General features: G+C 44.6%; 1 protein-coding gene across 1 annotated transcript; it reads left to right on the top strand.

Annotated features, from left to right (window-relative positions):
- Positions 1-2189: 2189 nt before the first annotated feature.
- On the top strand, positions 2190-27194 carry LAP3 (leucine aminopeptidase 3). The gene is made up of 13 exons (XM_059381465.1): positions 2190-2322; positions 4617-4732; positions 5947-6001; positions 6668-6773; positions 7871-8030; positions 9371-9535; positions 12532-12690; positions 16410-16534; positions 17670-17758; positions 18739-18841; positions 23525-23604; positions 26042-26151; positions 26626-27194. Exons 1-13 carry the CDS (start codon positions 2221-2223, stop codon positions 26813-26815), a joined length of 1560 nt encoding a protein of 519 aa, XP_059237448.1. The 5' UTR covers positions 2190-2220; the 3' UTR covers positions 26816-27194.
- Positions 27195-27303: the final 109 nt, after the last annotated feature.

Here is a 27303-nt window from a genome sequence, read left to right on the forward strand (position 1 = left end):
AGATTTGCATCGCATAACAATTTACAGAGTTGTGAAAGAAGTTCCTTGGAATCTGAATCAGATACCACAGAGGAGCCTCCAGGCAGTCTCTCTGGACCCGGTACAGGTTTCCAGCCAAGCATAACCTTCCCCTACCTACACTGCTCAATCTTTTTGTACCCTTCATGCCGTATCTATCAATTGTACTAAAGCACAGCTTGTACTTCTCCCAGTTCCTACAAAGTACTTAATGAGTCCAAGTGAACTCCCACATCAATTATACGTTCTTCCAGCCTTTCAAGATCCTCTTTAATTCAGCATCACTCTCTTTTATAACCGCCTTTCATTCCAGGCAGGCCTGATCCTCATACCCCAAGCCAAGCCAACACCCTCCCTCATACGTCTCCATATTTTCATGTCCTCCTCAATCATCTATATCCTTCTCAGTCTGCTGGCTCATTGCAAGCTTTTTTTTTTTTTTTGCGTTTATTATCTAAAGACCACAAGTGAGACCTATCCTATTCTTCAATTATCAAATCTATATCCACTAGACCTTGATCATGCTTTCATTCAACCATTATGTGAACACCTTGTATATGTGCCAGACACCATCTACACTCTAGATCTAGGCGTTGGAAATCAAGAGACAAAAACACTGGGGGAAAACATACAATGAGCCTACAGGTAATTAGTTCTTTGAGACAAGGGGCTGTGAGAGCAAAGGAAGTGTACATAACCCACACATGGAATGTTATCAAAGTTTCTGGATGGTGTGCCATCAAAGTCTTAGTCAAGCTGAGAAGGGGACAGAAGGAATTGGGGCATAGGCATATATCATGAAAGTCTGTCTCTTTTTCTCTTTTACACTCATGATATATCTTGCTTATATCTCTCTTACACTCATGATATATCAAGGACATAATAAAGTCCTTGAGGCCGTGGACATTTAAATCCACAGTTTCTAACAAAGAACTTAGTGAACACTTTGTAACCTTAAGGTTTGATCAATGGCCAAGTCTTACACCCCAAAGTTGTCAATAATACTGTTTGGTAAGGACAAGGGTTATTGGGAGGCTATGACATTTATTTCTCCCTTACCCCATTAAATATATGAAGATGTAAATGCTATGGTCCTTGAAGCACACTGTGCAGTTGGTGTTTCCCCACCACCTCCCTGTGCCCTAAACTAAAATCAAAGATCCAGCTAAAATTAGGATTGGACACTGGTGTAGTATTAAGGATAGCTTCCCTAAGCCTTCTTCCTTGTGCTTCCCAATGTTCTCAGAGTTGCATTCAATCACGTACTTTAAAAAAAAATTATTTATTCACTTTTAGAGAGAGAGAGAGTCAGAGTGCACTAGTAGGAGCTCAGGGAAGGGCAGAAAGGGAGGGAGGACAAGCAGACTGGGCTGAAAGCAGAGAAAAGGTGAGGCCAACCTCTTGACCCAAGATCAAGACCAGAGCCGCAATCCAGAGTAGGACACTTAACCGCCTGAGCCACCCAGGTGCTCCCAACCATGTCCTTTTTTTTTTTTTTTTTTTACAATAAAACATTTAAGACCTTTTTTTACAAAAGGAAACTTGTGTTAAAACATTGAGCACTATTCACAAGGATCCTGTCTTCCAAAGCAATACTTAGGGCGTCTTCCATTATAACATCCCTGGACGACATGCAAGTTCAAAAGAGTTCCCAAAAAGGATACGAATAAAAAAAAAACTCGATAGGAGAGAGAGCCTTTAATACCTGGTTAGACCTCTACAGTAAACCCCCCACGTCTCCTATCTCTCCCGGGTTTCCCGGAGCCCCACCTCCATTCCCGCCCCCCGCCCTACGGCGTAATCGAGACTCCGCCCGCCTCTTAGCTCTAGCCGGCACCGGGACCCGCAGGCTGGCACGCCCCTGAGCCTGCGCCAGGTCCGCGCGTCCATCCCAGCACCGCCCAGTACGCGGCCGCGCGCCTTCCCGCTCCGCCCCCTGACATCTGCCCCGCCGCCAGGCGCCGTCCGCTCGGTCCCGCCCAAGCTCGTCCGCGTGCAAGCCTGATCGTACCCAAAAGCCACGCCCCTCGTGGCCTCCAGCCACGCCCCTGACGCCTGCCTGGCCTCTCCCAGGCTCCTTGCCCCCCCCACCCCACCGGGCGCGCGCACGCTGTCCCCGAAAGCTCCACCCCCAGACCGGCGCCCGTCCTCCCAAATCACCACGTGCTCGCTGGAGGGCGGCGCTGGGGCTGAGCTGGGAAGATGTTCTTGCTGCCCCTTCCGGCTGCTGGGCGAGTCGTCCTCCGACGTCTGGGCGTGAAGCATTTCTGGGCACGGGGTCTCGCCGCCGCAGACATGACGAAGGTGAGAGGCCGTCACGGGAGCCCCGCTCCGGGCGACCGGAGCTTCGAGGGGTGGTCGAGATCGCGGTGTCTGGCTTCTGCGCCAAGTTCGAAAACCCGGCTCGAAAGTTCCCTGGCATTGCCGAGCTGGGCTTTCGCCCGGGCAGGTGGCGTTGGGCTGCCCATCCCCCAAGCTGTTTGCGGAGGGTGTCCGTTCTTCCATCCTTTGCTTGGTGGGGGGGGGGGGGGGGTGCGGAGCGGCGGAGAGGGCTAGGTTCCGAACTCCGGCCGAGAGAGAGTGATACCTGCGGCCACCGTGTTCTGAGCTCGCACTCTGTGCCGTGTCCTGAGTCCTTGTTTTGTTTAGCCCGCGCTGTGCCACAGGAAAGGACAGTGCCGGTGGTGTTGCCACCGTAGCTAGGACAGAGCCCGCGTATGGTGAGGTGCAGCGTCCTCTAAGGTCCCAGAGGCGGCAGGTCTCGGGCTCCACTCACCCCCCCCCCCCAAGTCTCCCTTGAAGTGGAAGGCCAGGACAACAGCTCCTCCGGGACTAAATTAATTGCCCGAGTTTCTAGAGGAAAAATAGCGTCTCTCTAGGGAAAAGGGCTTTGCACAGGGACCCATATCTTTTTGAAATTAGAAGGAGAGCGTCTTGCAGGAGAAAAGCGTTTTCCATCTAATTGAAGTAAAAAAAAATTATGAAGGTCCCTATTGGGATGTGGAGGATCTGGAAAGTTGAATGGTTCTGTGGAAGAAGCCACAGCTTGGGTATCATGCTTAAGGACCGACCAGAAGAAAATGGCTTTGTCTGGCAAGGAATATTCTAGATAGGGACTGAGCTCAGGCCTCCAGCGGTGCCGCAGGTGGCAGGGGGACCAGTTGCCTTGTCCTGTGTTCTTTCCAGTACTGTGCAACATCCTTTCCAGGTGACAGCTGGGTCCTGTGTCCTTAGTTCCCCACTTGGTTCCACCGAATTCTGGGCAATGGGCAATCTTAGGAAAATGAGAATCTGGAAAATTTACACCAAAGAAGAGTTATCTTTTTGATGAAGAAGAGAAAGAACAGTTTGCTCCAAGTACCAGTGTGATTTTGTGGAAAGGTGGTGAGATTGTCAGAGAAGGAATCAAGATTTTTGCTCAGTTCTCGTGGACATGGGCCAGGTTTCTTCTCTCTCTTGGTCTGTGGGAAGAAGAGTACGTGTTCTTTCCACCTCACAGCGTTTCTGTAAGGCAGAAAACATTTTAAAGTTAAAGATTGCTCTGCAAAGACAAATAGTGATTCCCAGGTTGACTTCCTTCTTTCAGTTGTTTGAGGCGTGACACGATAAGCTGCTAAATGCTGGGCCCAGGGCTCTACTGCCCCTGCTGCCTCTCTGTGAAGATGCATCCTTCTCTCAGTCTAGGAATCGGCCAGAGTGCATATTTGTATTGGCAAGTGCAGCCATTGGCTTAACTGTGGTGGCATCCCAGAATACCTGAGATTTGCATTTGGAGATTGTAGGGAAGGGAAAACTTCCTTCCACTCAGCAGGCTTCTGTGGCTGGACCTGGGAATTAAAGGGATGTATGACTGGTTAGCAGGGAAAAGTGTACAAAATTTGTTTGATATTTTTACGTGGACGTGGGAATCTTCGAAAGGAGAATGAAGACCCATAAGCCTCGAGGCCTGACAGCCTGTATTACCATTTTAAACAGAGAATGAGCAATTGTTGGGATGTGACGAGACAGAGGGGCTTGGGCTGGGGCAGGAAATTTTGTGACAGTGACTGAAGTATGGAGAGGGGAGATTAATGGAAGACAAGGGTTATTTTAGTAGGTTTGTTTGTGTGGGTCCATTTTGGTGCTGACTCCCAGTCTCTGGGGATAAGAATGTTCTCTTAGTTCAGGGAGAGCACCTTTCTTACAGGCAATTTTTTCACCTGCTTTTAGGTAAGAAGTGGCATATTTTGGGGTGGCATGTTCTGAATCCCCTTGTGGTCTAACTTGGTTAAAAACAGACTTGTTTTCTTAAACAAAACACCTTTCTGCCCTTCTTTGTTTGGAAGTAAAGGAAACCCTTTATGCTGTGAAAGAAAGCCCTTTCTTGGGAGGCACCTTGAAGACCCAGGACAGGTACTACTTGGGAGTCTTGCTTTGGCAGGAACATTTAGGCAGGATGTAAGTGTAGCTGACTGCCCAGCACTTACTTCTTTTTTGGCTTTGTCCTTGAGGGGAACACAGTTTGGGTGGAATTATTTGCTTCTTCTGGTACGTGGGGAACTCTGAGTCTCCTGGCGATCTCTAATTATACTTATTTTTTCTTGTTTATTCTTTCTCAGGGTCTTGTTTTAGGAATTTATAGTAAAGACAAAGAAGATGATGTGCCACAGTTTACTAGTGCAGGAGAGAATTTCGATAAATTGGTGTCTGGAAAGTTGAGAGAAATTTTGAACATGTAAGTATTCACCTATGGGCTCCAGGTTTTAAAATGCCCTGAAATCGAAAGAGAATTTTTTTCAATGCTTTATTGTTAGTACGTAAAAATGAACGGAAGTCAGTTGGCCATTATCTTCTCAGTGGAAGTGAAAGTATTTGCCCCTGGAATGCACTTTGGTACTTTGCCTTTCAGTAGGGGTGAGTCTGCAGTTCTGGGAAGTCAGGCCACTTCAAATCAGAAACAGATTGTGAGAGACTGACCCAGAAAGATCTGGGAAGTACCAAATATCCTCATCTCACACTCATCCTAGTCCCTAGACTAGAGCTCAAAACAGTTTATGGTACAGCTCCATTCTTGGTGTGCCTTGAGTTTCAGAGTCTCCAAGTGAATCCCTTGAGGGTATAGTTAGACTACAGATTCTAATTCAGTAAATCTGGGTGGGGCCTGCTACTGAGAGTACTCAGATTAGCTATAATTTAGAGGAAGTACAGAAAAATTGGACTTTCCAGCACCTTCTGAGCTGTTGGCCACATTTGGCAGAAAGGGAAGTGTCAGCATAAAGCCACTGCAAGTATCTATTATTTGGATTATAGATAACCTGTTGGAATATAGTCTAATAATTGCAGTAATTGTCTAATACCGGAGTAACAGAATTTGCATTCCTTCTCAATTCCCAGTCCTTCACCAATAGACGGTAATTAATTCATTAATCCAAAATCCACTGTTAGAGGACAGTATAGCCTGGCCTTCCTACAGATAACTGTCAGCTGTGGCATCAGGGCATCCAGTCTTTTGGCTATAATCTTTGCCATCTGCTTTGTTTGGAAATTGCCCATTATCCCATCTGTACAAAACCCCCCACGCACCCCAAGAGCCTGTCTGCTGAACACTGCTGTCAGCTTGGCTGTTACGAAGGATGGGAGATTCGGAGCTAGCTTTCATCCAGTGCTCTGTCCCCCCTCTGTAGCCACCCATTACCCAACCAAGGCATTGCTTTCTGTAGTTGTTTTCAAAGAAGTATGTACTAAATCCCATGTGGAAGTTTCCTAAATGATTTTTGAGTTAGAATTAGAAGTGCTGCATCTGAAAAATCTGTATTTTGATGAAAACATAAAAGCAGCAAATTCACAGAAGCAGCAGAGTATTGTAATAATGTGAAAGGTATATATATGTCACTTTCCAAAGGAGCAGAGACAACTAGTTTTTAAAACAAAAATTTCCTCTTGTTTTAGATCTGGACCTCCTCTGAAAGCAGGCAAAACCCGAACCTTTTATGGTCTTCATGAGGTAAGAGATCAGGATAAATTTTTATTTGGCAAAGCCTTGGTGAGCCCCTCCTGACTGCCAAGTATTGTGACTACACAGTCATTCAGAAAATTTGGTATTTGATTGTGTGTATGCTTTTATCTCTGTGTTAAGCCACAAATATTACTTAAGATTGTGAAGAGACAGTTGGCTGTTAAGAATCATTGCGTTGCAGTCTGTGAGCTTTCTTTGTTCAGTTTCCATAGTTGTGGCACAGGCTTACATAGAATTATTTGCAAGATTATCCTTACTCTACCTTTTAAACACACAAATGGGGGGCACCTGGGTGGCTCAGTGGGTTAAAGCCTCTGCCTTTGGCTCAGGTCATGATCCCAGGGTCTTGGGATGGAGTCCCGCATTGGGCTGTCTACTCAGCAGGGAGCCTGCTTTCCCGTCTCTCTGCCTGCCTCTCTGCCTACTTGTGATCGCTGTCTGTCAAATAAATACATACATACATACATATCTAAACAGGCAAATGGTACAGTTTTACCAAGAATACAGGGTAACATAGAACAGAATAACCAAATTTCATGGGGCGGTTTCTATGAGGAGGTGAAGGTAATTGTGTGGGAGCTCCCAGACCCTTCCCCACTGGAAATGGATGTTGTAAGGACATGAAGGGGTTGATCTTGTGCGTGTGCTGAACAGGACTTCCCCAGCGTGGTGGTGGTCGGCCTCGGCAGAAAGGCAGCTGGAGTCGATGACCAGGAAAACTGGCATGAAGGCAAAGAAAACATCAGAGTCGCTGTTGCAGGTGATTGCACTTTCGAAGTTCAAGGTTGATGGAGAGGCTTGAGGATGTCCTCTTTAAGATGGTCTCTTTCCGCTCGCTTGGTGCTTAAATCCGTCATTACCTTCCACCACATTCAGAGAAAACACTCACCTGAGCAAATGCTCAGTTTCCCTTACATATATGCCTGGCCTTAACGTAGATACTGAAGGTCAGCTTTTGAAATTTTAATTTTGATATTTCCGTAGCTTGTGTTTGGAGGTTTTGCGACCATTTACTTACTGCCTCATGCATTATTGACCTTAGAGCTCTCTTTTACCAGATGGTGGATTTTTTTCCCTTTTATAATACAAACCTGGTGTTGCTTGGCTTAAATGATGTAAAATCCTCTTACTTAAAATTAAAGGAAATGGGGGCAGAGTGTGGGGTGCTTGTTTCTTACTCATTATCGGAGGTAGGTATCTGTCCCAGTTTGCCACGTGCATGGTTTACACGTTGAGGTAGATGCCACTGAGTCACTTAGGGGCTGAGCAGCAGAATGAGGCCTTTACCCAGAGACTAGTCAGAGATGCTTTGAGAGACATTGCTGAGGCAGTGATCATTAGCTTGATTGATCTTTGGCCCCGTGGATAGCATCTCTCCTTGTTAAATCTGCTTTCAAAGTTCATGTTGAGTGATTCATTGATAACTTTTATTTGGGATTTTTTTTTGCTGACCTGATCTTCATAAAATGCTTTGTTACTAATGGACTTTACTCAGTTCTGTGGATATAATTTCAGTGTCATCATTCCTCTCCCATTTTTAATCTGGCCAGCTCTAGGTGACTGGAAAGCTTTGTCAGGAAATTCTGGTGTTTCAGAAGTTGTACAGTAATAGCAGCTGCTTCTGAGGGCCCGTTCTACAAGGGGCCGGGCCAGCCCTTTTATCTGTGAGTCTGTCCTCCCACTACCTGTGTGGACACAGGCTCACTTCACAGAAGGACGCTCAGAGAGGTCAAGTGCCAATGGGATCAGAACCCCAGATCTCTTGTTTTCTCAGCCTACAACCATGCCTCTGCCTTCCACTATTGGGTTGCCTCTGACTGACTCCATTTTTTCTGGTTTTTCTCTGTTCTTCTGAAGCGGGGTGCAGGCAGGTTCAAGACCTGGAAATCTCTTCTGTGGAGGTGGATCCCTGTGGAGATGCCCAGGCGGCTGCGGAAGGAGCAGTGCTTGGTCTCTACGAGTATGATGACCTAAAGCAGAAGAAGAAGGTTGTTGTATCTGCGAAGCTCCATGGAAGGTGCTGGAACAAAACTAAGATCAGGCTTGCATTTCCTGACATTCAGATAGTGGGGCGTTTGGTTAGGAGCTGCCTGCTTCTCACTGTGGGCACATCACACAGCTTGTCTGGGACTGCTCTTATCACCTCAGCTGTTTTATAAGTGTGGTGACATTTGTAAAACATTTGGCATTACAGCTCTACAGCTCTGCTCCTGGCTTTCGCCAGGTGCAGGTTTCAGCCCATGGCTTCCTAGGCTCTTCCATGCTTGCTGGTTACAGGGAAGCCAAACCAAGTCAGCTCTCTGAAGAGGGAGGAATGAGGTGACAGGTCCCAGCAAGTGTTGTTGTGAATAATTTCCATTTAGCCAGCATCTGCTGGCACTGTGTCAGATGCCAGGTTACACAGATAGAGGGCTCTTAGGGTCCTTTCCCTCATGGTCTTGTGGGGAGAGTCATTTTTCAGCAGCCTTACTGAGTACCTACTACATTGCAGCCCTATCTGTCCTGGGTTCTAGGAGATAAAGCCTCTGCCGTCAGGGATAGACAGAGGTGGGACCTTCAGGAGATGGTGCTGTGAGGACAGTGGGGTCTTGATACAGCCTGGGGTTTGGCATCTATGAGGGGGTGGTTTGAAATGAGAGCTCTGCTACCATTCAGCCTGGCTTTGAATCCTGGCTCTCCTACTTGCTATCTGGGTAACCTCAGCAAAGAGACCAAAATCTCTCTTTCACTTTCTTCATTTGTTAGTAGAGCTGTAATGCCAATGTCATAGGGCTTTTATGATTGAAAGACACTGTTAAGTGTGGAACACATGGCAAATTATTCCTGTTGTGCCTAAGAAGAGCCGAGATCATGACACGCATGCCTGTATCTTATCTTTGCAAGCTGGTCCTTGCCCTTTGGTGGACTTGTGTTCAGAGCCCTGACCTGGGCAAAAAGAAGGCAGAAAGGCCTTCACTTTCACATCGGGACTGTTGAGTGTGCTTGCTCCATACAAGCACTGGGGGCTGCCTCATCCCTGCTGCAGTGAAGGAGGACACAGTGGGCTGTTGGAACGATGGAAACCTCTTCCTTGGGTTTGTGTGTTAGAGTTAGGACTTTGGAGACCCATCCGTCTACCCGTTTTCATGCACATGAAATGTGAAATGCTTGCCTCCTCTAACTTGGCTCAGCTAGGGCCCTGTTTTCTAGCTCTTGGGACCTGTTACCCTGAGTCAAGCAGAGAAAGATCCAGGTCCCGTGTGTCCATTTTGCACTTGGGGTCTTCCCCTTTTGTTTTCGTAGGGTAAGAGCCCTCCTAGCTGCAACACAGTATCTTGAGAGGTTGTCTGACAGTGATCTTGTGCTTTCTTCCACCAGTGGGGACCAGGAGGCCTGGCAGAAGGGTGTCCTCTTTGCTTCTGGGCAGAACTTGGCACGCCACTTGATGGAGACTCCAGCCAATGAGATGACGCCAACTAAATTTGCTGAAATTATTGAGAAGAATCTCAAAAGTGCTAGTAGTAAAACAGAGGTCCACATCAGGTAATGAAGGGTCCTATCATAGACTCAGGGTGTTTCAGTAGGAGTGTTGGAGTTCCTAAAAGTCCAGCACCCTCAGTATTCAGAGGAGTGACTCAAGACCAGGGAGATAAGGTGACCCACTCGCAGCCACAGACAACCTAGGTTAAGGGCTCAATTTGAGGTTCTTTTCATGCCTTTGAACGAGCACCTTGACTTCACAGTATATACTGTGTGTTTGTGTGTGTGCGTGTGTGTGTGTGTGTGTGTGTGTGTGTGTGTGTTTGTAATAGCTTTCTTGAAATACAATTCACAAAGCATACAGTATACATACCATGTAAAGGGGGCCGCTTATCGATTTTTACTGTATTCACAGAGTTGTGCTACCATTACTTCAATCAATTTTAGAACGTTTTCATTATCCCCAAAACAACTTTGTACCCATTATCAGGCACTCTTTGTTTGTCTTCTCCCTCACACCACCGCCCCCCCCCCAGCTTGCAGTCATCAGTTGATATACGTTAGGTTGTTTCTACCTATTGGATACTTTGAGTAATGGGGCTGTGATTGTTAGTGTACGTTTTTTGTGTGAACATACTCTGGTGTCTCTTGTGTGTGTACTTAGAAATTGAATTGTTGGATCAAATGGTAACTGTTTTGTTTGTTGAGGAATTTATGTATCATGTTTCCTTTGGGTGAGCTCCTTCTGTTTTTTCTCTTTCTGACAGAAATAAAGAACACAACATTCATAAGTTGGTATGAAATGAGAATCTATGTCTTGTAGACTCCCAGATTCATTACCAGAGCTGGTGTTCCCCAGCAGGCCTGAGTGGTCGTTGTCAGCAGCTGGGCTGGGGGATGTAAATGCCTGCCCCTCCATTCCCTTTATCCTCTGGTGATCTCCCCATAACCCTAAATGCAAACCAGGTTTGAGCATTGGGGGATTTAGGATTAAAAAGTATCAACAGATACTTGCTTTACCTAAATAGTTCTTTATGTCCAGTGTTGTATCTCAAGGGAGCTTGCACTTAAAAGGCTTCTTTAGTGCTTAATTGTGACCACAGTTCACACTTCTCAGGAAAATCCCTGTGGTCTAGACAGAGTGAATAAAAATGTGTAATCTATAGAAAACAAAGGACTTAGAGCTTGATGACATTTTTGGAAGTGCTGGCCCATATTTAACCTGTGGTAAGCTTTAGTCTCTATAAAGGTGTTTTGGCAAAGACTGTTCTTATTTGAGGAGACACCAGAGCTGTTTTATGTTAGCAAACGTGACTGTGTGGTTACACACCCGTGAGGGCACTTCCTGTGTGTGCCTGTGTGTTTGGCATATAAAGGTTGGGGATGGTGGTCTTTGCCCTCAAAGAAAGGAAGAGCTTATAAGCAGGAATAGGCAGGGAAAGAGGGTATGCAGAGGATCCTAGTCTAGGAGGGTTCTGGGAGAGCCAGAAAGGCTTGCCAATGAAAATGGGGCCTAAGCAGAGTCTGGAAGATTGCACAGAGGTTAGCAGATGGAGAGAGAGTTGGTCTGGGCATTTCAGATGTAGAAGCTCGTGTGCGGTGGCCCCTTGGGAAACTGCCAGGGCTTGTGAGCCAGCCAAGGGAAGGTTCAGGCAGGGATGAGGCAGGTCATGCAGGCAGGGTTTAACCCATTAAACAGAGAAACTGTTAACTGTTAAACTGTTAAACACCAAACCTGCTCTAGTGTAGGTGGCTCTAAGTCAGAGAAGTATAGACGGGACTTCCAGAAGACCAGGGCTTTCATAAAGTACGTCAAGTACTGGGAGTTTCTGGTTAAAATACCCACGTTATACAACCTTGCTGCTTTTGAAGTGGTGTTTTCATTGTCATCCCTTCTGTTTTTATGTTCTTCCCTCTCTGAAGTAATATTTGTGGCTTAACACAGGGATAAGAGCATACATATATATACCTTTCACGTTTAATAGTTGCAACAAATGGATGGGCAAGTGTAGGAGGAGCACTCCTTGGTGTGGTGTTTTCCTGCTTTGCCTGTTGGGAGTGTAGGATTTCTCTCCTGGCCTAGTTCTTGTGGCCAGAATTCAATACAAAGATCTTTGTACCCCTCACCTGCCAGGAATTGTGATATGGCATCTGTTTTCTGGGTAGCATTACACGCTGTCCCATTGGGATCACCCCTGGTGATCCTGTGTTTGTTAAGTAATTACTGGTTTTCCCACTTCAAGCAGACATCAGACTGCAGTTGAAGCCATGAGAAGTAGTGTGACACTGTTGAAAAGGTCAAATTCCAGCAACTCCGAAACCGCAAAGAATTGTGATGCTTTAGTCCAGTCATTGGACTATAGCTTTGTTGGATTTTGTTTTTGTTTGTTTTTATCGGTTGGTTTTTGGAATCATTTTTAGAAATACAAAAAATAAAGCACTGCACCCAGAAACTGCATCCTTAATGGTCTCAAAGCTTTGCTAACTTTATCTTACATGAAATCTTTAGATAGAGATCAGTAGATTAGGGGGAACAAATCAAGCAATAAATACTTACTGACTCTGTATTGTTACTCACATTGTATTGTACGTTATAGGTGAATTCTCTTGGTAATTCGGTGACTTGTCTTGACAGATCTATCATTGACCTCGTTTTTTGGGTTGTTTGTTTTTTTTTGTTTTGTTTTAAGATTTTATTTATTTGAGAGAGCAGGGGGGAGAGATACCAAGAGAGCACAAGCAGTGAGGAGAGGGAAAAGCAGGCTCCCCGCTGAGCTGGGAGCTAGACATGGGACTCAATCCCAGGACTCTGGGGTCATGACCTGAGCGGAAGGCAGAGGCTTAACCCACTGAGCCACCCAGGTGCCTCAGCCTCATTTTTTAGGTGAGAAAACAGGCTCAGAATCAAGTGGCCCAAGAATATACAGAAAGCAAGTAGGATATGATAATTGAAGCATTAACACGTGTATACATTTTAAGAGTTTTACATAAGAATTTCTAAGTTATTTTGAAGTAGAGATAAGCAAACATGTTGACTTTTCTCTTTTTCCGCCCTATAGACCCAAATCTTGGATTGAGGAACAGGAAATGGGATCATTCCTGAGTGTGGCCAAAGGATCTGATGAGCCTCCTGTCTTCTTGGAAATTCACTACAAAGGCAGCCCCAATGCAAGCGAAGCACCCCTGGTGTTCGTTGGGAAGGGAATTACCTTTGACAGGTACTTCTTTATGTCTCTGTGCTTTGCATTTGGTGAATGCGCTGTATGTACTTGTATCGTTTATTTAAAGTTTGCCTCACAAGCGTGGTGTCTGGTCCAGGCTTATATGTTACTTTAAATATATTAAGCTACCATTTGTAAAATGCTTATTGTGTCTCAGAGAGTCTATTAGGCATCTTACATGTGTGATCCTTGATCTTACTCCTAGGAGTTAGGCAGACCTTCTACAGGTGAGGAAAGCATGGCTTGGAGAGGTGCAGTAATTTGCTCAGAGCCCCATCACTCATTCATAGAGTCGGATGTCAAACTCATGTTTGTCTTGAAAATGACTTAAGATCTTTCCACCGTAGGCTTTGATTTTCCTGTGTGGATATTAAAGCTCCTTCATGGGAATAATGGGAGACAGCTGTTTGGATCATGGCATTGCCCCTTTGCTTGCTTCAGATTGCTTGCTTTAGCCGACTAGTCTAGCTCCCATTAATCTTATTGAACCATAAGTATTTTTTAGAATTGGGAACTGGTTATTCCAAACTAGGAGAAGCTGAGGTGGAGGAGGTGGTGTAGGTCCATATTTCCCATGGGAGGCACGGGCTGCTAATTAAGCACGAAGGTTAAAAAGGATTACTTGGGCAAAAACTAAAGTAGATAAAACACCTGAGCTATTTGTTGTGGGGTTTTTTTGTTTGTTTTTGAACTACAGGACTTCTCAGGGCACAGAAGATAGTGTTTTCTAGGCATCCTTTTGGAGGGAATTTAGTTCTCTTGGGACTCATGGTCTATGGAAACTACTTTGGAAAATGCTTGTATGGATCCATAAAATCTGGGTGTCCCCAGTACACGTGTGCACCCATTCAGATGCTGTGCCTGAAATGTGAATGAATGCGGTCCTCCCAGGAATGCTTGCAGGTGCCGTGAGACCCAGCCCGGGCAAGCGGAGGCCAACAGTGTCTTCCTTATGTTAGCCGGTCCACCTTCTCTCTTTCAAAGCATTGGTCTCCAAACATTTTGTAGCCCATCACTAAAAGATTCAAGCTCATATTGTTCACATTATGCATATTGATTTTTAAGTTACATCCGTAGGCAATCATGGACATAAGACTTACGTGTCTGTCATAAAGCATAATAGCAAATAAAAATTAGAGTGAAAGTTATGCTGTTTTTAATTGTCTTGCTAATTGTGATGATTTCATGCTGTCTGGAGCTAATATCTTGATGGAGCATTAATACTCAGTATGAAACTTATGGTTAATACAAATCCATACTTGAATTTGTGCTATGAGAGTAATTTAGCAAGGAAACCTGACGTAGTCTTTGGGTTTAGAGAAAGCTTCCTTAAAGGAGTTACAGGTTTAGCTGAAGATGGGAATGGTAGGGGTGCCTGGGTGGCTTAGTCGGTTAAGCAGCTGCCTTCAGCTCAGGGCGTGATCCCAGGGTCCTGGAGTCGAGCCTTCTTCTCCCTCTGCCTGTTGCTCTGCCTTCTTGTGTTCTCTCTCTCTCTGTCAAATAAATAAATAAAATCTTTAAAGAAAAAAAAAAAAAGGTGGGAATGGTAGGAGGAGTTAGTGCAGCAGGGAGTAGGGCAGGGAAGAGCCTGGTGGAGGCTGCAGGGTGGGAAGGACGAGGGAACTCCGGGCCCTGAGGGATGGGAGAGTGGCTCCAGCAGAGTGTAGCAGGGAAGGAAGCACACAGTCGCTGGAGAGGTGGGCAGAGCTGGGTGGTTCTGGGCCCAGTTGCATTTTGGACTTTGCTCTAAGAATAATTGAAGTAACTGAAGGGTTTCTAGCTAAGGAAAGCCTGTTTCTTCTGTAAGTGTTAGGGTTTTAACATTGAAAGCTATGATCCATTTTGATTTTTTGTGCATGCTGTCGAAAACTTGTGGTTTTCTTTTTGTTCTTTCCATATGGATGTGTATTTGTTGCAAAACTTTGTTTAAAAGACTATCCTTTCTCCGTTAAACTACCTTGCACCATTGTTAAATCAGTTGGCCATATTATTGTGGGCCTAACTCTGGCCTCTCTGTCCTTCCCCCAGGACCTTGCGACCAAGTATCTAGTGAGTACAGCTTTGTCTTGATACATAGTGATATATGGGTTCTCCAGCTTTGCTGGTTTTTTTTTTTTTTTTCAAAAGTACATTAGCTGCATCCTTTGCATTTACATACCAGTTTTAGAATTAGCTTACCATTTTTTACATGCACATACATGCGCGCACACACACACACGCGCGCACACACACACACATGCGCGCACACACACACACACAAAGGCTACCAGGATGTTTGTTGAGGTAGGTATTTTTTATTTTGGTAAAAAAGGTAGTTCTGTGAGGAATAAAATGAGGGGGGTAAGACTGATACAGGGAGACCTGATTTACAGCAGCCATGGCAAACACCCCAGTGACATGATGGTGGCCTCACCAGGATGGATGCAATAGAAGAAAAACGGATGGATTTGAGAGGGATCTAAAAGGTGCGCAGTGATAACTGCTGCTTTTTGATTGGCGGTTACTTTGAACTATGCATAGTCCTGCTCATGGAGAGTAAGAGTGAGTAGACAGAACGACCTCATGTACTGGTGTGTTCCCTGCTCCCCCGCCACCTTGGGATTCTCTGTGGACTTCTTGAACCAAGAGTGTGTTTCTTTCCTTATTCTGAGCCAGTGGATCATCTTTAATTTTAGGTGTAATTGACAGCCATCCCATTATCAGGTGCTTCTGAGGTGAATGAGAATTAGGACTTGATCTCTAAGGAAAGCAGACCTCCGTGCAGGGAGTAGACTCTGGACTCACAAGGGCAGGTTGGCAGCAGGTCTCAGAACCCAACAGCTGGAGCCTGGGCCCCAAGCCCAGCCCCTGAAGCAAGTTTCTGCACTCTTGTAGACTGGAAGCAGGGAAGTCACTACGTAGTTAAACCTGTTTGGGGGAGTAGTTTGGGTTTTTGCTAAAACTGAAACCCCACATTTGAGCATTGTCTTTAAGGCTTTGGGTGAGCATGTTTTTTCTTTTGTTCATTCTTTTTTTTAAAGAAGTTATTTATTTGAGAGAGAGTGTTAGAGCATGAGCAGGGGTACAGGGGGAGAGAGGGAGAAGTAGGCTCCTCGCTGAGCAGGGAGCCTGGTGGGGGACTTGACCGTGGGATCATGACCTGAGCTGAAGGCAGATGTCTAACCAACTGAGCCACCCGGGCGCCCCTGGGTGAGCATCTTCGTTGTGCGTCTGCCTGATTCAGGTTGTATTTTGTCATCAGCAGGATGAAACACACCTTAGGGGTGTCCCTCTGTCGCATAGCTTGAAGGAGATCCTTCCAGTTTTCTGAATTTGTTGGCTTTGCTTTCCTAACAGTTCTTGACCCTCAGGTTCAATAAGTTGATCAATTCATAAAATTTGCTGAAAAAACAAGTCTGTGTGGGTGTTAGGAGTTAATGGGCAAATACAGAGATGGGATTTGAGCAGCGCAGATCGCATGATATAGTAATATTTCCACTGACACGACTTACATTTCATTCAAAAAGAAATAAAATGAGCTAAGAGACCCATTTATATTTTTGCAAAGTTTGCAATATCTTCTTTTAAAATGTTGAAATCATTTGGATTCTCAATTCAGAAATTTGAATTTTCTTTGCAAAGGAGATAGTGCCTCTGTTTATATATTCACTCTTAAGGAAGTGATTTGGGTCCTCTTTGTTGCCACTGATGTTGCACACTGTCCTTTTCTCCTACAGTGGTGGCATCTCCATCAAGGCCTCTGCAAATATGGACCTCATGAGGGCAGACATGGGAGGAGCTGCCACAATCTGTTCGGCCATCGTGTCTGCTGCCAAGCTGAACCTGCCCATTAACATCATAGGTGAGGGGGCAAAAGGGGGTGCCCTGGGGAGTCTGACAGAACAGACAGCAGACATGGTTTCCTCTAACCTGAAAAGACCAAGAAATGGTTTTCATCAAGCAGAAGCTGTTGAGCTAAGTGTTGTCTTGTCTGAACTGATTGAGTTAAATGTGTTTTGCAGTCACGGGCTGTAGCTAGAATTGATTTTTTGGTACATCTGCAAAAAGCATTTAGCAGGCAGGGGCACATAATGTCAAGTCTGTGATTTACTCCAGTGAAAAATGCTCAGTCGTCAGGGTGGAAGGGCATTGCTGGCATATGCAATGATTGTCTCATAGGGGCTGTGGCTGATTATGAGGCACAATGTATAGAAAATGCGTGAGACAGAAAAAGCGTTCAGTCCGCAGCAGCTCTTCGTGGAGCTCCAGATGCCAGACACAATGCTGGGAGTTTGCCATGTTTCAGAGGACTGTGGGGATGGGGGGAGGCTTTGGTTAATGACTTCCCAGGTGTCACATCCGTTAGGTCTGTCTCACATGCACCCTCCCCCTTCCCTGCCAGTATCCTAGTCTTGTTTTGTAAAAGTAAGTTGCGGACATGCCATGTCACTCCCGAATGCTTCAGCATGTGTCTGTCTGCTAAGAACAAGGACATCCTGTGGAATGACCATACCATTATCATTCCCAGGGATTGATACAGTCATCTAATTCAGACTTCCCAGTTGTCTACAAAAATGTTCATTTTGTGTACACACACAAACACACTCGTTTTTATTTTTGAAACCTAAGAGCCAGTTAAGGATCACACATTTATGTAGTTTCCAGGTCCCTGTTTTTTTTTTTTGTTTTTTTTGTTTTTTTGATCCAAAATGTGTTTTCTGCCCTTTTTCTTCCTTTTTGGTATTGGCAGTTTTGAAGAGTTCAGGCTTGTCTTGTGGTGGTCCACAATTTGGATTATTTGGCTAGACTCTTTCATTAAACACATGCATTTCCTGTGACTGGTGCACACGATGTCAGTCGGGTCCTTGGTGATGCTACATTTGATCACTTGGGTGACTGTGGCATACTTCTGACGGCCCACCAGTGGCCTGGGTCCATTGGGTGTTGAGTGTGGACCCAGCACATTCCATGTTCCTTCATATATGGTTTTCCAATAGGTTTGGCCCCTCTTTGTGAAAATATGCCCAGTGGTAGAGCGAACAAGCCTGGGGATGTCGTCAAAGCCAAGAACGGGAAGACCATACAGGTGTGTGAATGCCAGACATAGCCCTGCCCATTCTGGTGATCCTAGAGGAACCTCCAGTCACCACATAAGCACACCTTGAATGGAAGCGGAGCATGGGCTCCATTTAGGGGAGGGTGGTATCTTCACTGCAGGGAGTTTTTCATACAAATTTTCATACAAAGTCAGAAGTATTTCTTCATGGGAATTTTAAAAGTATTTTCTCTATCTTACTCTTCCTCCTGTAAACCATGCACACAAATTACCACACATCTGCAGCAAGCCTTGCACAGCATGGCCAGGCAGGAAGAGTGTGAGCAGTTTTCTAGAGCTTGACCTGTGCCATGCATGATTAACTTCTTCCCTTTTGGTGTTCGGGTGGAGCACACCGTCCTGAGTCATGGACTCTGCACCCCCAGGGATGTGGCTGCAGGGTCTTCTGCTGGGGCACCTGCATGCGTGCACACACTGCCCCTAATGCCTGGCCACTGTTTAAAAGAAGGGACTTGATCTCAGCTCAGGTCTTGATCTCAGGGTCATGGATTTAAGCCCCATGTTGGGCTCCATGCTGGGTCCACGTGGAGCCTACTTGAAACAACTTTACAAAGTTGCTGAAGTTGCAAGGGTTCCTCCTGCCTGGAGAGCTGGACCGCTGCCTCACTGTAACCTTCCAAACTCGTTAGTCTCTGTCTTCAGAAAATTCTGAAATTTTCCCTTGGTCCTGCTGCGTACTTGTTGGTACAGTGGGCTGGACATTTTCTATTTATTTCTGCTTCCAAAGTCATGAGCATTTGGGCATCAGCTCTGTGTACAGGGATTATTAAATAATATTTGCTCTTCAGATTAAATAGATTTCTATTCTAATTGAAGTATACGTATGTTTTTGGTACTCTGGCAAGTGCCACACTCGCTTTCCTCACTTTTAACTTGAAGTGTTGTATCTTGTGTTGCTATTGTAGACACGTGTTTTCTGACCCTAACTCTTTTGACCCTTCTCTTCTCAGGTTGATAACACCGATGCTGAGGGGAGGCTTATTCTGGCTGATGCCCTTTGTTATGCACACACCTTTAACCCAAAGATCATCATAAATGCCGCCACTCTGACAGGTCAGATGTGTGTTTTTTCTGCCTTTGTTTGAAAAAAGCCACACTCATTGGCGTAGGGTGTGCACCGTAACTCAAGGCATGATTTTTCTGAAAGTTGGCTTGTTCCACCTGCATTCAAATATCTTTCACCAGGGGAATTGTTCTGCAGCTGTCAACTGTTTTAAACATCAGGTTTGTTGTTTTAAAACATTCCAGGCTGCAACTCTGAAAAAATAACAAGCAGGTTACATCAGCTCATCCAGAGTCCCCTCTGCAAATGACTTGAGATGTTTTGTGGTATGAATGCTGTTTGATACAGATCTGAAGATATTAGTGATAGATCCCCAAATCAGGAGCTGTTTGTATTAATCGCAGTGTATCTGATGTTAGCTGAGTTTTCTGAACTTTTTGTACTTGTTATAAACAAAAACATGGCGGGGGGGTGGGAAGGTCCTCCTTTAACAGAGGCAGTGAGGCGTAATGTCCAGATCAGCTTGCTGTCCCCTGCTGGGCCTCTTACAGCCCTTCAGCCCTGGGCAAGTTACCTGACCCCCCTTGCGGCACTGTACCTAGGATGCCCGTGTTACCCTAGCAGAGTAGTGGAGTTCTGGAGGAGTTTTTAGGAAGCCTCTTTAACTCAGCCCCCTGCGTGTGGCAGACATTGGCTAAAGGAAGGCGAGTAGCCCACTGGGTCTGTGAGTTCTGAACTCATTTCCTGAGGGACGACAATAGGCATTGCTTTGCTGCAGGTGGCCAATAGTAGTGGTCTTTCATCTAACCGTTCTCTTTCCAGGGTTCATTCTGTTTCTGTCGCTGCCTCTTTTAAGATTAAAATTCAGATTAAAAAAAAAAATCTTTTGGGTTTAATTTGTCCTCCGCTCATGTGAGCCTTTATTATAGCAGAAATCAATTCATGTTTTTCCTTTTATGGAGCTCTAACAAGAGTGCATACATTTGCTAGGAGTCTTTTTTTTTTTTTTTTAAAGCCAGCATTACAGTATTTTTGTGGTCTTCTTTCTCCCTGCTTGATTTAGCAAAGGGGAGCTGGAGGTTGGGGGTGCTGAGTCTGGTGGTTGGGGGGCAGTGGTGAGGTGGGTGGTAGTATACCTTTTCTGTAAATAAATCATAGCCCCCATCCCTTCCCGTTTTTTCCCCCCTAGTCTGAGGGTGGGAAAGTTGGCCCCAGGATGGGGGGTGAGCCTTTACACTGCCCGGGTGTTGGCCTGGCTGAAGTTCCCCACACACCCACAGAGCCCCTTCTGAGTTCTAGTTGCTGTGATCAAAGGGGAGAATAAGAAACACTTTACAACCCCAGGTTCATGTTGGGAGGAAGTACACAGTCTTTAGAGATGGAGGCCCTGATCTTAAATTGGTCTTGCAAGACCAAGAAGATAAACATGTTAACCAAGATAATAGCATGTGATTTTGGACAAGGCCAAAGTTGTCTCATCTGTAAAAAACGGTATAATAATGCCTCACTGACAGGAGGAGTTTCTGTGCAGATGAGATGAGATGATACAGGGTGATGGCCCTGACCTGGCAGACATTAAACCAGTGTCCACTATCCTTGAAAAGGCAGGCCTGTACCAAAAAGCCGTGGCTTTTTCAGGGGATGGCCATTCAGTAGTGCTGCCTCTTTTCATTTTCTTCATGCAGGTTGTGATTTAGGATCAAAAGAGAGTGGTGACATCAGCACCTTCCTTGGAGTTTTGATTCTTCTGTGGGACTATAACAATTCTGATAACTTGATCAGTTAGCACCTTTGGCTCCATATGGGCCTTGGAAAAGAATACGGAAAGTAGGTCCCTGCTATTGGTAATTCTGAAATTGGTGATGGTAGCAGTTCTGTCATTGTATGTAGAAAATAGAGCATTTTCTAAAGAATGTAATGAAATCAGCTTTAGAGCCTTGATCTCAACTGGGATCATATTAAATATTTACATCTACTGCTTTAGTAGAGGATATCACATTCTTACTTGAAGATGGGGCATCTTGCTGAGAACTGCTGCTTGAGCTGGGATCTGAAAGAGGAAGCATCGCTGGGTGGAGGAGGGAAGGAAGAGCATCTCAGAGGAGGGCGCCTTTCACTTAGGGGCGTGTGAGGATAATGGCAAACGGGACTGGGAAGAGCACAGTGTGACTGGGGTGGGTACACAAGGCCAGCATTAGGAGGCACCGGACCCCAGCTTGGCCTTGACGTGTTTCTGGGGTTTGTCCTGAGCCTAAGTGCAGCAGGAAGCTATGGGGACAGTAAGATCATGTTTGTGCCGAGAAAGGGCCGGTGCTGGTAGTGTGCAGAATGCCCTGGAGAAGGGCCTGAGGGGACTGGCAGGCCAGCTAGTTAGTGAGCAGTGTGCTTGTTGACTCTTGTAGATGCATGTGTGTGTGTGTGTGTGTGTGTGTGTGTGTGTGTATGTAGATGCATGAGTGTATGTTACAGACAAATGTTACAGTATGTGCAGGTGGCTCCAAAATAATCTGTCAGGCAGGGGGTGTAGATGGAACAGGTTTGCCCAGAAGTTGGTAATTGCTGATGCTGATTAATAGGTATCTGCATTTATTATACTGTTTTCTTCATGTGTATTTGGAAATTCCCAGTAGTTTATGTTGTTGTTGGTTTTTAAGACCATTATTACTGCAGTCCAGTTTGTGGATGATGATGGTAGCACTAGGAGTAGGGAGATGTGGATAGGCTTGAGAGAGAATTGGGAGGTAGAAGAGTAACCTTGAGGAACAGATGACCAGACAGACAGAGCTGCCCAAATGTCATGCAGAATCACAGGGTTTTACAAATGGGTCACTACTTTTTGTTTTAAATGATCAATGGTTTGACATCCCTTATGATTAACCAACTATTAATGTAATTTTTTTGTGACTTTTGGAGAAAATATACAATTCAGTGCCCTCGTGACACACAGGAATGGATTTCTTACGAGTTGCTCCCTTCCCTGGAGAGTCTGTGTAATTGTGGTGTGTGTGTGGCTGGTGGGGTTAGCCAAGATAAACAGAATGAAATGATGGCTCTCTGCTGTATTCCTTAAGTCAGAGATGTGTGCAAATTATTTACCCACAGACATGCAAATCTAGGGGATCACTCACTGCGTGTCCTACAACCAGTGATGCCAACTTCAAAGAAATGGGAGGATATGGGAAGTTTTGTTTATTGTTTAAAAAAAAAAGTCTACAAAACAGTGTATATAATTGTATTTCCAACTATCCATTTTTGTTGGGGGAGATGCTAATAAGCAGTGCATGAGAAGCCACCATGCAAAGCTATACTTAAGGATTAAGGTGCAAGCTGGCGGGGTGCCTGGGTGGCTCAGTTGTTGGGTGTCTGCCTTCGGCTCAGGTTGTGATCCTGGGGTCCTGGGATCAGGCCCTGCATCGGACTCCTTGCTCAGCAGGGACCCTACTCCTCCTGCTTCAGCTCCCCGTGTTTGTGTTTCCTCTCACTCATTCTCTCTGTCAAATAAATAAAATCTTTAAAAAAAAAAAAAAAGGCAACCTGGACATGACTTGTGAAAACTATAAATTTTCCTTCATCTTCCGTGGTGTCTCCTCTGATGTTCCAGGAGTGTCCTATTACTGAAAGATAGTGGGGTTTGCTTTCCTTTTGCATAAATACTGAGCTCCAGTGTGCTAGGCCCTCAGCACATACTTAGGAATCAAACATGATCCCTGTCCCAGAGCTTGCACAGGGCCAGGGGAGTAACAAAGGAAACTGTTGGGAGCTGGTACCAGAACTAGAGGAGGTGCTGAGCTGCAGCACCTAATTGTGATTGACATTCAGGAATGTGTGCCTGCAAAGAACCTGAAAGTCTGGATTTTTAACTTGATTTTTAAAGGTATATTAATATAGGGGCGCCTGGGTGGCTCAGTTGGCTAAGCAACTGCCTTCAGCTCAGGTCATGATCCCAGGGTCCTGGGGATTGAGTCCAGCATTAGGCTCCTTGCTCAGTGGGGAATTTCCTTTTCCTTCTCCCTCTGCCCCTCCCCCCTGCTTGTGCTCTCTCTTATGCTCTCTTACTCGCAAATAAATAAATAAAATCTTTAAAAAAAACATACATAAATGTAAAAAGAGAAGTTAACCGACAGAGGCACCTTTGTTGGAGAAGGAAATGCAGATGAAACAAATATGTTACGATAAAATACTAATACTTTTTTCCCAAAAAAAGAAAAAGGGGCAGAGAATCTAAATAGCAGATATTTACAGATGTGATTAAAAATGTTGAGGAATTCGAGATGCCTAAATGTCCCATAGGAAGTGAATTTTGATACCTTCTACCTGATGGACTTTTAAGATCATTAAAACTATTTTGTAACATTTGTTTCTAAAAGAGGAAGCATAAGAGGAAGAACACATACTTGGACATGAACAGTATGGTCTTAATTACGTTTTTTAAAAGTTCAGAAAAAAATCTGGAAGGAAATACTAAAAACTTGTAATGGTTATGCTGAGGATGAAGTTACTGGTGATATTTGGTATTGTTTCCTTTTTTACACTTTCCTTAATAATTGAAGTTGAATTCTAGTTGAGAAAGTAGGAAGATATTAAATACATTAAGGATTTCTGAAGCTTCTCTAGTTTTGAAAGTGAAGCAGATATTAAAATCAAATTACAGGGTGAAGTTTTGGTTTCAGCAGCAAAGAAACCCATCATGCCTGGAGAGACTGAACACTGACCTGAAGCCTTGTGTCTTGCAGGTGCCATGGACATAGCCTTGGGGTCTGGTGCCACTGGGGTCTTTACCAATTCGTCCTGGCTGTGGAACAGACTATTTGAGGTAGGAATAATAGGTAGAGACTAAAATGACATATGATTGAATTGTTGTAGTAGAATAATAATTTTTACTGTTTTATTACCCCTGGGTTAAAGTGATTTTTATGTCATAGATTTGCCTTTGAATTAAAAATACAATACACTCTATTCAGTGTGCTTTGGGTTCTCTATAAATGTTGCAAAATGTTTCTCCTCTCCTCCTGTGGCCTCAGAATGATGTGCAAGTGATGCACAGAACCGAAGCCATTGTGCAGACTCTCTGCGACAGAAAATGTTATGAGAACAACTTTGTCAAGGAAGGGATGACCTTTAGTGAATGCTGGCTGTGACTAAGTAGGGCTTGTCCATTTGTGGGTGGTGATAAGGACGTCTTCTGACTGCTATGCTCTATGCCTTCTGCACACTGTTCATAGCTAGCCTACCTCTTCCAAACAGCAAGCTCCTATCATCCCCTCCCCAGTTCCTTTACCCACTGCCTGCAGCTTTCCCCAGCCCACCCCACTCAGCCTTACTTAGACTGGCTGGAGGCAGCCTGCAACTCCAGTCTCCTGGTGACACCCCAATCTGCTGTTATCATCTCTCTGGTTCGCTCCTTCACTGATTTCTGTTTTAGCCGCCTCTGTCAGTTTTTTCCTTCTTCTTCCCCTTTGGTGGGTGTTCGGCCCTAGACCACATTCTCTTCTCCCTGCCTCCCCACCACCACCTTCTTCATGGGGAAACCCAGTGGCTTCAGCTAGCACCTCTCTGCTGCTTGCTCCCATCTCTTTCCTAAGCTCCAGACCCTGTGTATCTGCCTGGTAATGAGAGAGCTCCCTCTGGTACCTCCAGGAGCTTACTACCTGCCACTGAGAGACAAATCCAGAATGTCCTTGAATACATCTGTGATGTTAGTTTATGGTCCTAAATTTACCCTTCCTGCCTAACCCTTGTGACGTTCAGCTCAGTTGTCTCTGTGCAGGCTGGGCAGGGGACTCTCCTCTGGCCTGTAATGCATTCAGTGTCCCTCTTTATTAAGCACCTACAGTGCTGATTTTTTAAAATTTAAGCTTTAAAAAAAAAAAAATCAAAGTTCCGTGTGCATGAACATTTAAGTACCAGTCAGCAATCTACAACAGTCTACAGTCTTACCTTCCCAGAGGCAGCTGCTTTCAACACTGGGGCTGATCCAGCTGCTGTTTACTCATGTCTCCAAATAACAGCTTCTGTTGCTGCTTCCTGACTTTTCACTTTTGGGTCTTCTCTCTGACCACAGTATATTAAAACAGTCTGTGTATTTGTTTCCTTTACCAGACTCTGGGCCTTCTGATGGCTCAGATATTAAATTTCTGTGTAGCCCCTGAAAGGGTCCGTAGACAAAAGGACGAGACTGATACAAAGTGAAAGTTAAGCAGGGCTTTATTTTGTGCCAAGCATCGAGAATCAAACTGACCGGCCAGGGCCATCTCTTGCAAAGAGGCGACCCCTCCCAGCCTCACACTAACTTTTATAGAGTAAAGGCCATGTGGTTGAGCCTGGCCACACAGAGGTGGCCAACTGAATTACATTCTACCCCATGATAATCATCTAATTCAGCCTGTGACCTTGGCTAGAATTGGTGCCTTTGTCTGGTGCCCAAAAGGCGGGGGTTCACACTCCTTGGCAGGTAATACATGCACTTTTACTTGATTGGACATCTCCACCTGGCCGCATACGTCCTTGGCGGGTAGGGAGGTAATACCTGCGCTTTCACTGATTGGACGTTTCCACCTGGCCAGTCACGTCTTTCTATCTGGGCTCTGTTATTTTTGCCTAGCCTGACATGTCCTAATCTCTGTGCTCTGTTATTGGGGCTATTTGGCCGTATTTCACCAGTTCTGTTTCTAAGCGCTTTCCTCTTGGGGGGAAGGGGCAGGTTCAGTCTAAGTTTACTGCATAAACAACAAAATGGCTCGCTCTGGCTAAGTAGGCCCTTACAGCCCCAACACCTGGTGGTGCTCTGTCGAGATTCAGTAACTGATTAATGTGAATGAGTGTGTGTATGATTATGTGAATACATAAGGTCACCCTGTCTTGGGCTCTGGTCTTCAGTGATGCAGTTTCAGACATGTATTCCTTAGCACTCTGAGCTGACAAGTATCACAAAGGCTGTTTCCGCATAATCAATCCCATAAAGTCAATGTACTGCTGAATACCATCTTACTGTAAATTGACATCCATAAGAATTGATGATTTGGGTAAATGCCCTACAGATTTGTGGGGTGTTTTATAACATTCCTGGTTTCGTTTATAATTCTTTAGTAAATCTTTCGATTAACTGAAATGTTTCTGGACCCGGTTGCATAGTTTCCTGTTTTAGAGGTCTGAACAGTTCTTGCTTTCCAGCATTGAATACTTTAGTGCTGTGAATTTAACAAGAGCTTACTTCTTGCAGTCTCCAACTATTATACCTATTTCTTCTTTAGGCCAGTATTGAAACAGGGGACCGTGTCTGGAGGATGCCTCTCTTTGAACATTATACGAGACAAGTTGTAGATTGCCAACTTGCTGATGTTAATAACATTGGAAAATACAGGTATGTAAAAGGAGCTATAAAAGTACTTTTTTTTTTACAATCACTGGTTACCAAAATGACCGCTTTAAATTTTATGCCCTTTCACAGAAAGTGTAGCCAATTTCCTTTTGATACAGTGCTCATAAACCCTAATTTCAAATGTCTTTAATTTGCAAGGTTTTTCCATCTGGTGCTCAAAATTTTGCAGGTTTTTACAGCTAAAAGTCATTTTAAACAAATCATAAGGGAAAGAAATGAAAAATAGGTGAATTCATTACCATGGGAAAGAGGAACCTACAATTGATCCTTTATTGCTTAAAGCTATGTCTGAAAATAAATATTCTGAAAGTGGTTCTGGGTTATGCTCTTAATCTCATAAACTTGACTTTTGCTCTCTCGTCATAGAAGCTACTTAGTGAGAATAGAAAGTCTTAATGGAAATGTTCAGTGAACGTTTACATGGGGTTAAAAAATGATTTTTGTCTTTCTCTTTAGGTCTGCAGGAGCATGTACAGCTGCAGCATTCCTGAAAGAATTTGTGACTCATCCTAAGTGGGCACATTTAGATATAGCAGGTGTGATGACCAACAAAGATGAGGTTCCATATCTGCGGAAGGGCATGACTGGGAGGCCCACAAGGACCCTGATAGAATTCTTGCTTCGGTTCAGTCAAAATAGTGCTTAGTTCAGATCTTCTAAAATTCTCTCATTCTGTCTTAAATGGGCAGTTGAGCCTCAAAATATTTTTGAATGAATGGATGAAAATCTTTCAAAGGAAACAAAGGGTGGTATTTAAAAATGTAGAACAAAAGAAAAATTGATTGCCTTGATTTGTTCATTTTGTGTGGAGATTTATAAAGGTAAAGCTAATCTCTAGCCTGGCAAAGATTTTTAAGATATTCTATAAATCATTAAATGTTTAAAAACTACCTAGTTAATTTGTTAATTTTCAGAGTATATGTTTTTAATTGAGGAGCAAAGTTGTCTTTTAGATTTGTGATGCTAGGAATAAATTAAAGGTTACTATGCAATTGTCAGAAATAATAAATCATCTTTTTGTGCTTTCTGGTGTGGCTCTGGTATTCTGTATTACTGTAGACGCAGTAGTAGCCTAACTAGCTTTTTTGGCTGTATTCTGTGAACTAAGTAAGACGGTACAGTATTTTCTCAATG

The sequence above is a fragment of the Mustela nigripes genome, chromosome 1 (genome assembly GCF_022355385.1).
Source record: "Mustela nigripes isolate SB6536 chromosome 1, MUSNIG.SB6536, whole genome shotgun sequence".
Classification (NCBI taxonomy): domain Eukaryota; kingdom Metazoa; phylum Chordata; class Mammalia; order Carnivora; family Mustelidae; genus Mustela; species Mustela nigripes.

Excerpts from the sequence above, each read along its gene's own strand:
- LAP3 (XM_059381465.1), top strand. The coding sequence starts at position 2,221 with ATGTTCTTGCTGCCCCTTCCGGCTGCTGGGCGAGTCGTCCTCCGACGT. Across the intron at positions 6,774-7,870 it reads CATCAGAGTCGCTGTTGCAG|CGGGGTGCAGGCAGGTTCAA; the intron begins GTGATTGCACTT and ends GTTCTTCTGAAG. Across the intron at positions 12,691-16,409 it reads AAGGGAATTACCTTTGACAG|TGGTGGCATCTCCATCAAGG; the intron begins GTACTTCTTTAT and ends TTTCTCCTACAG.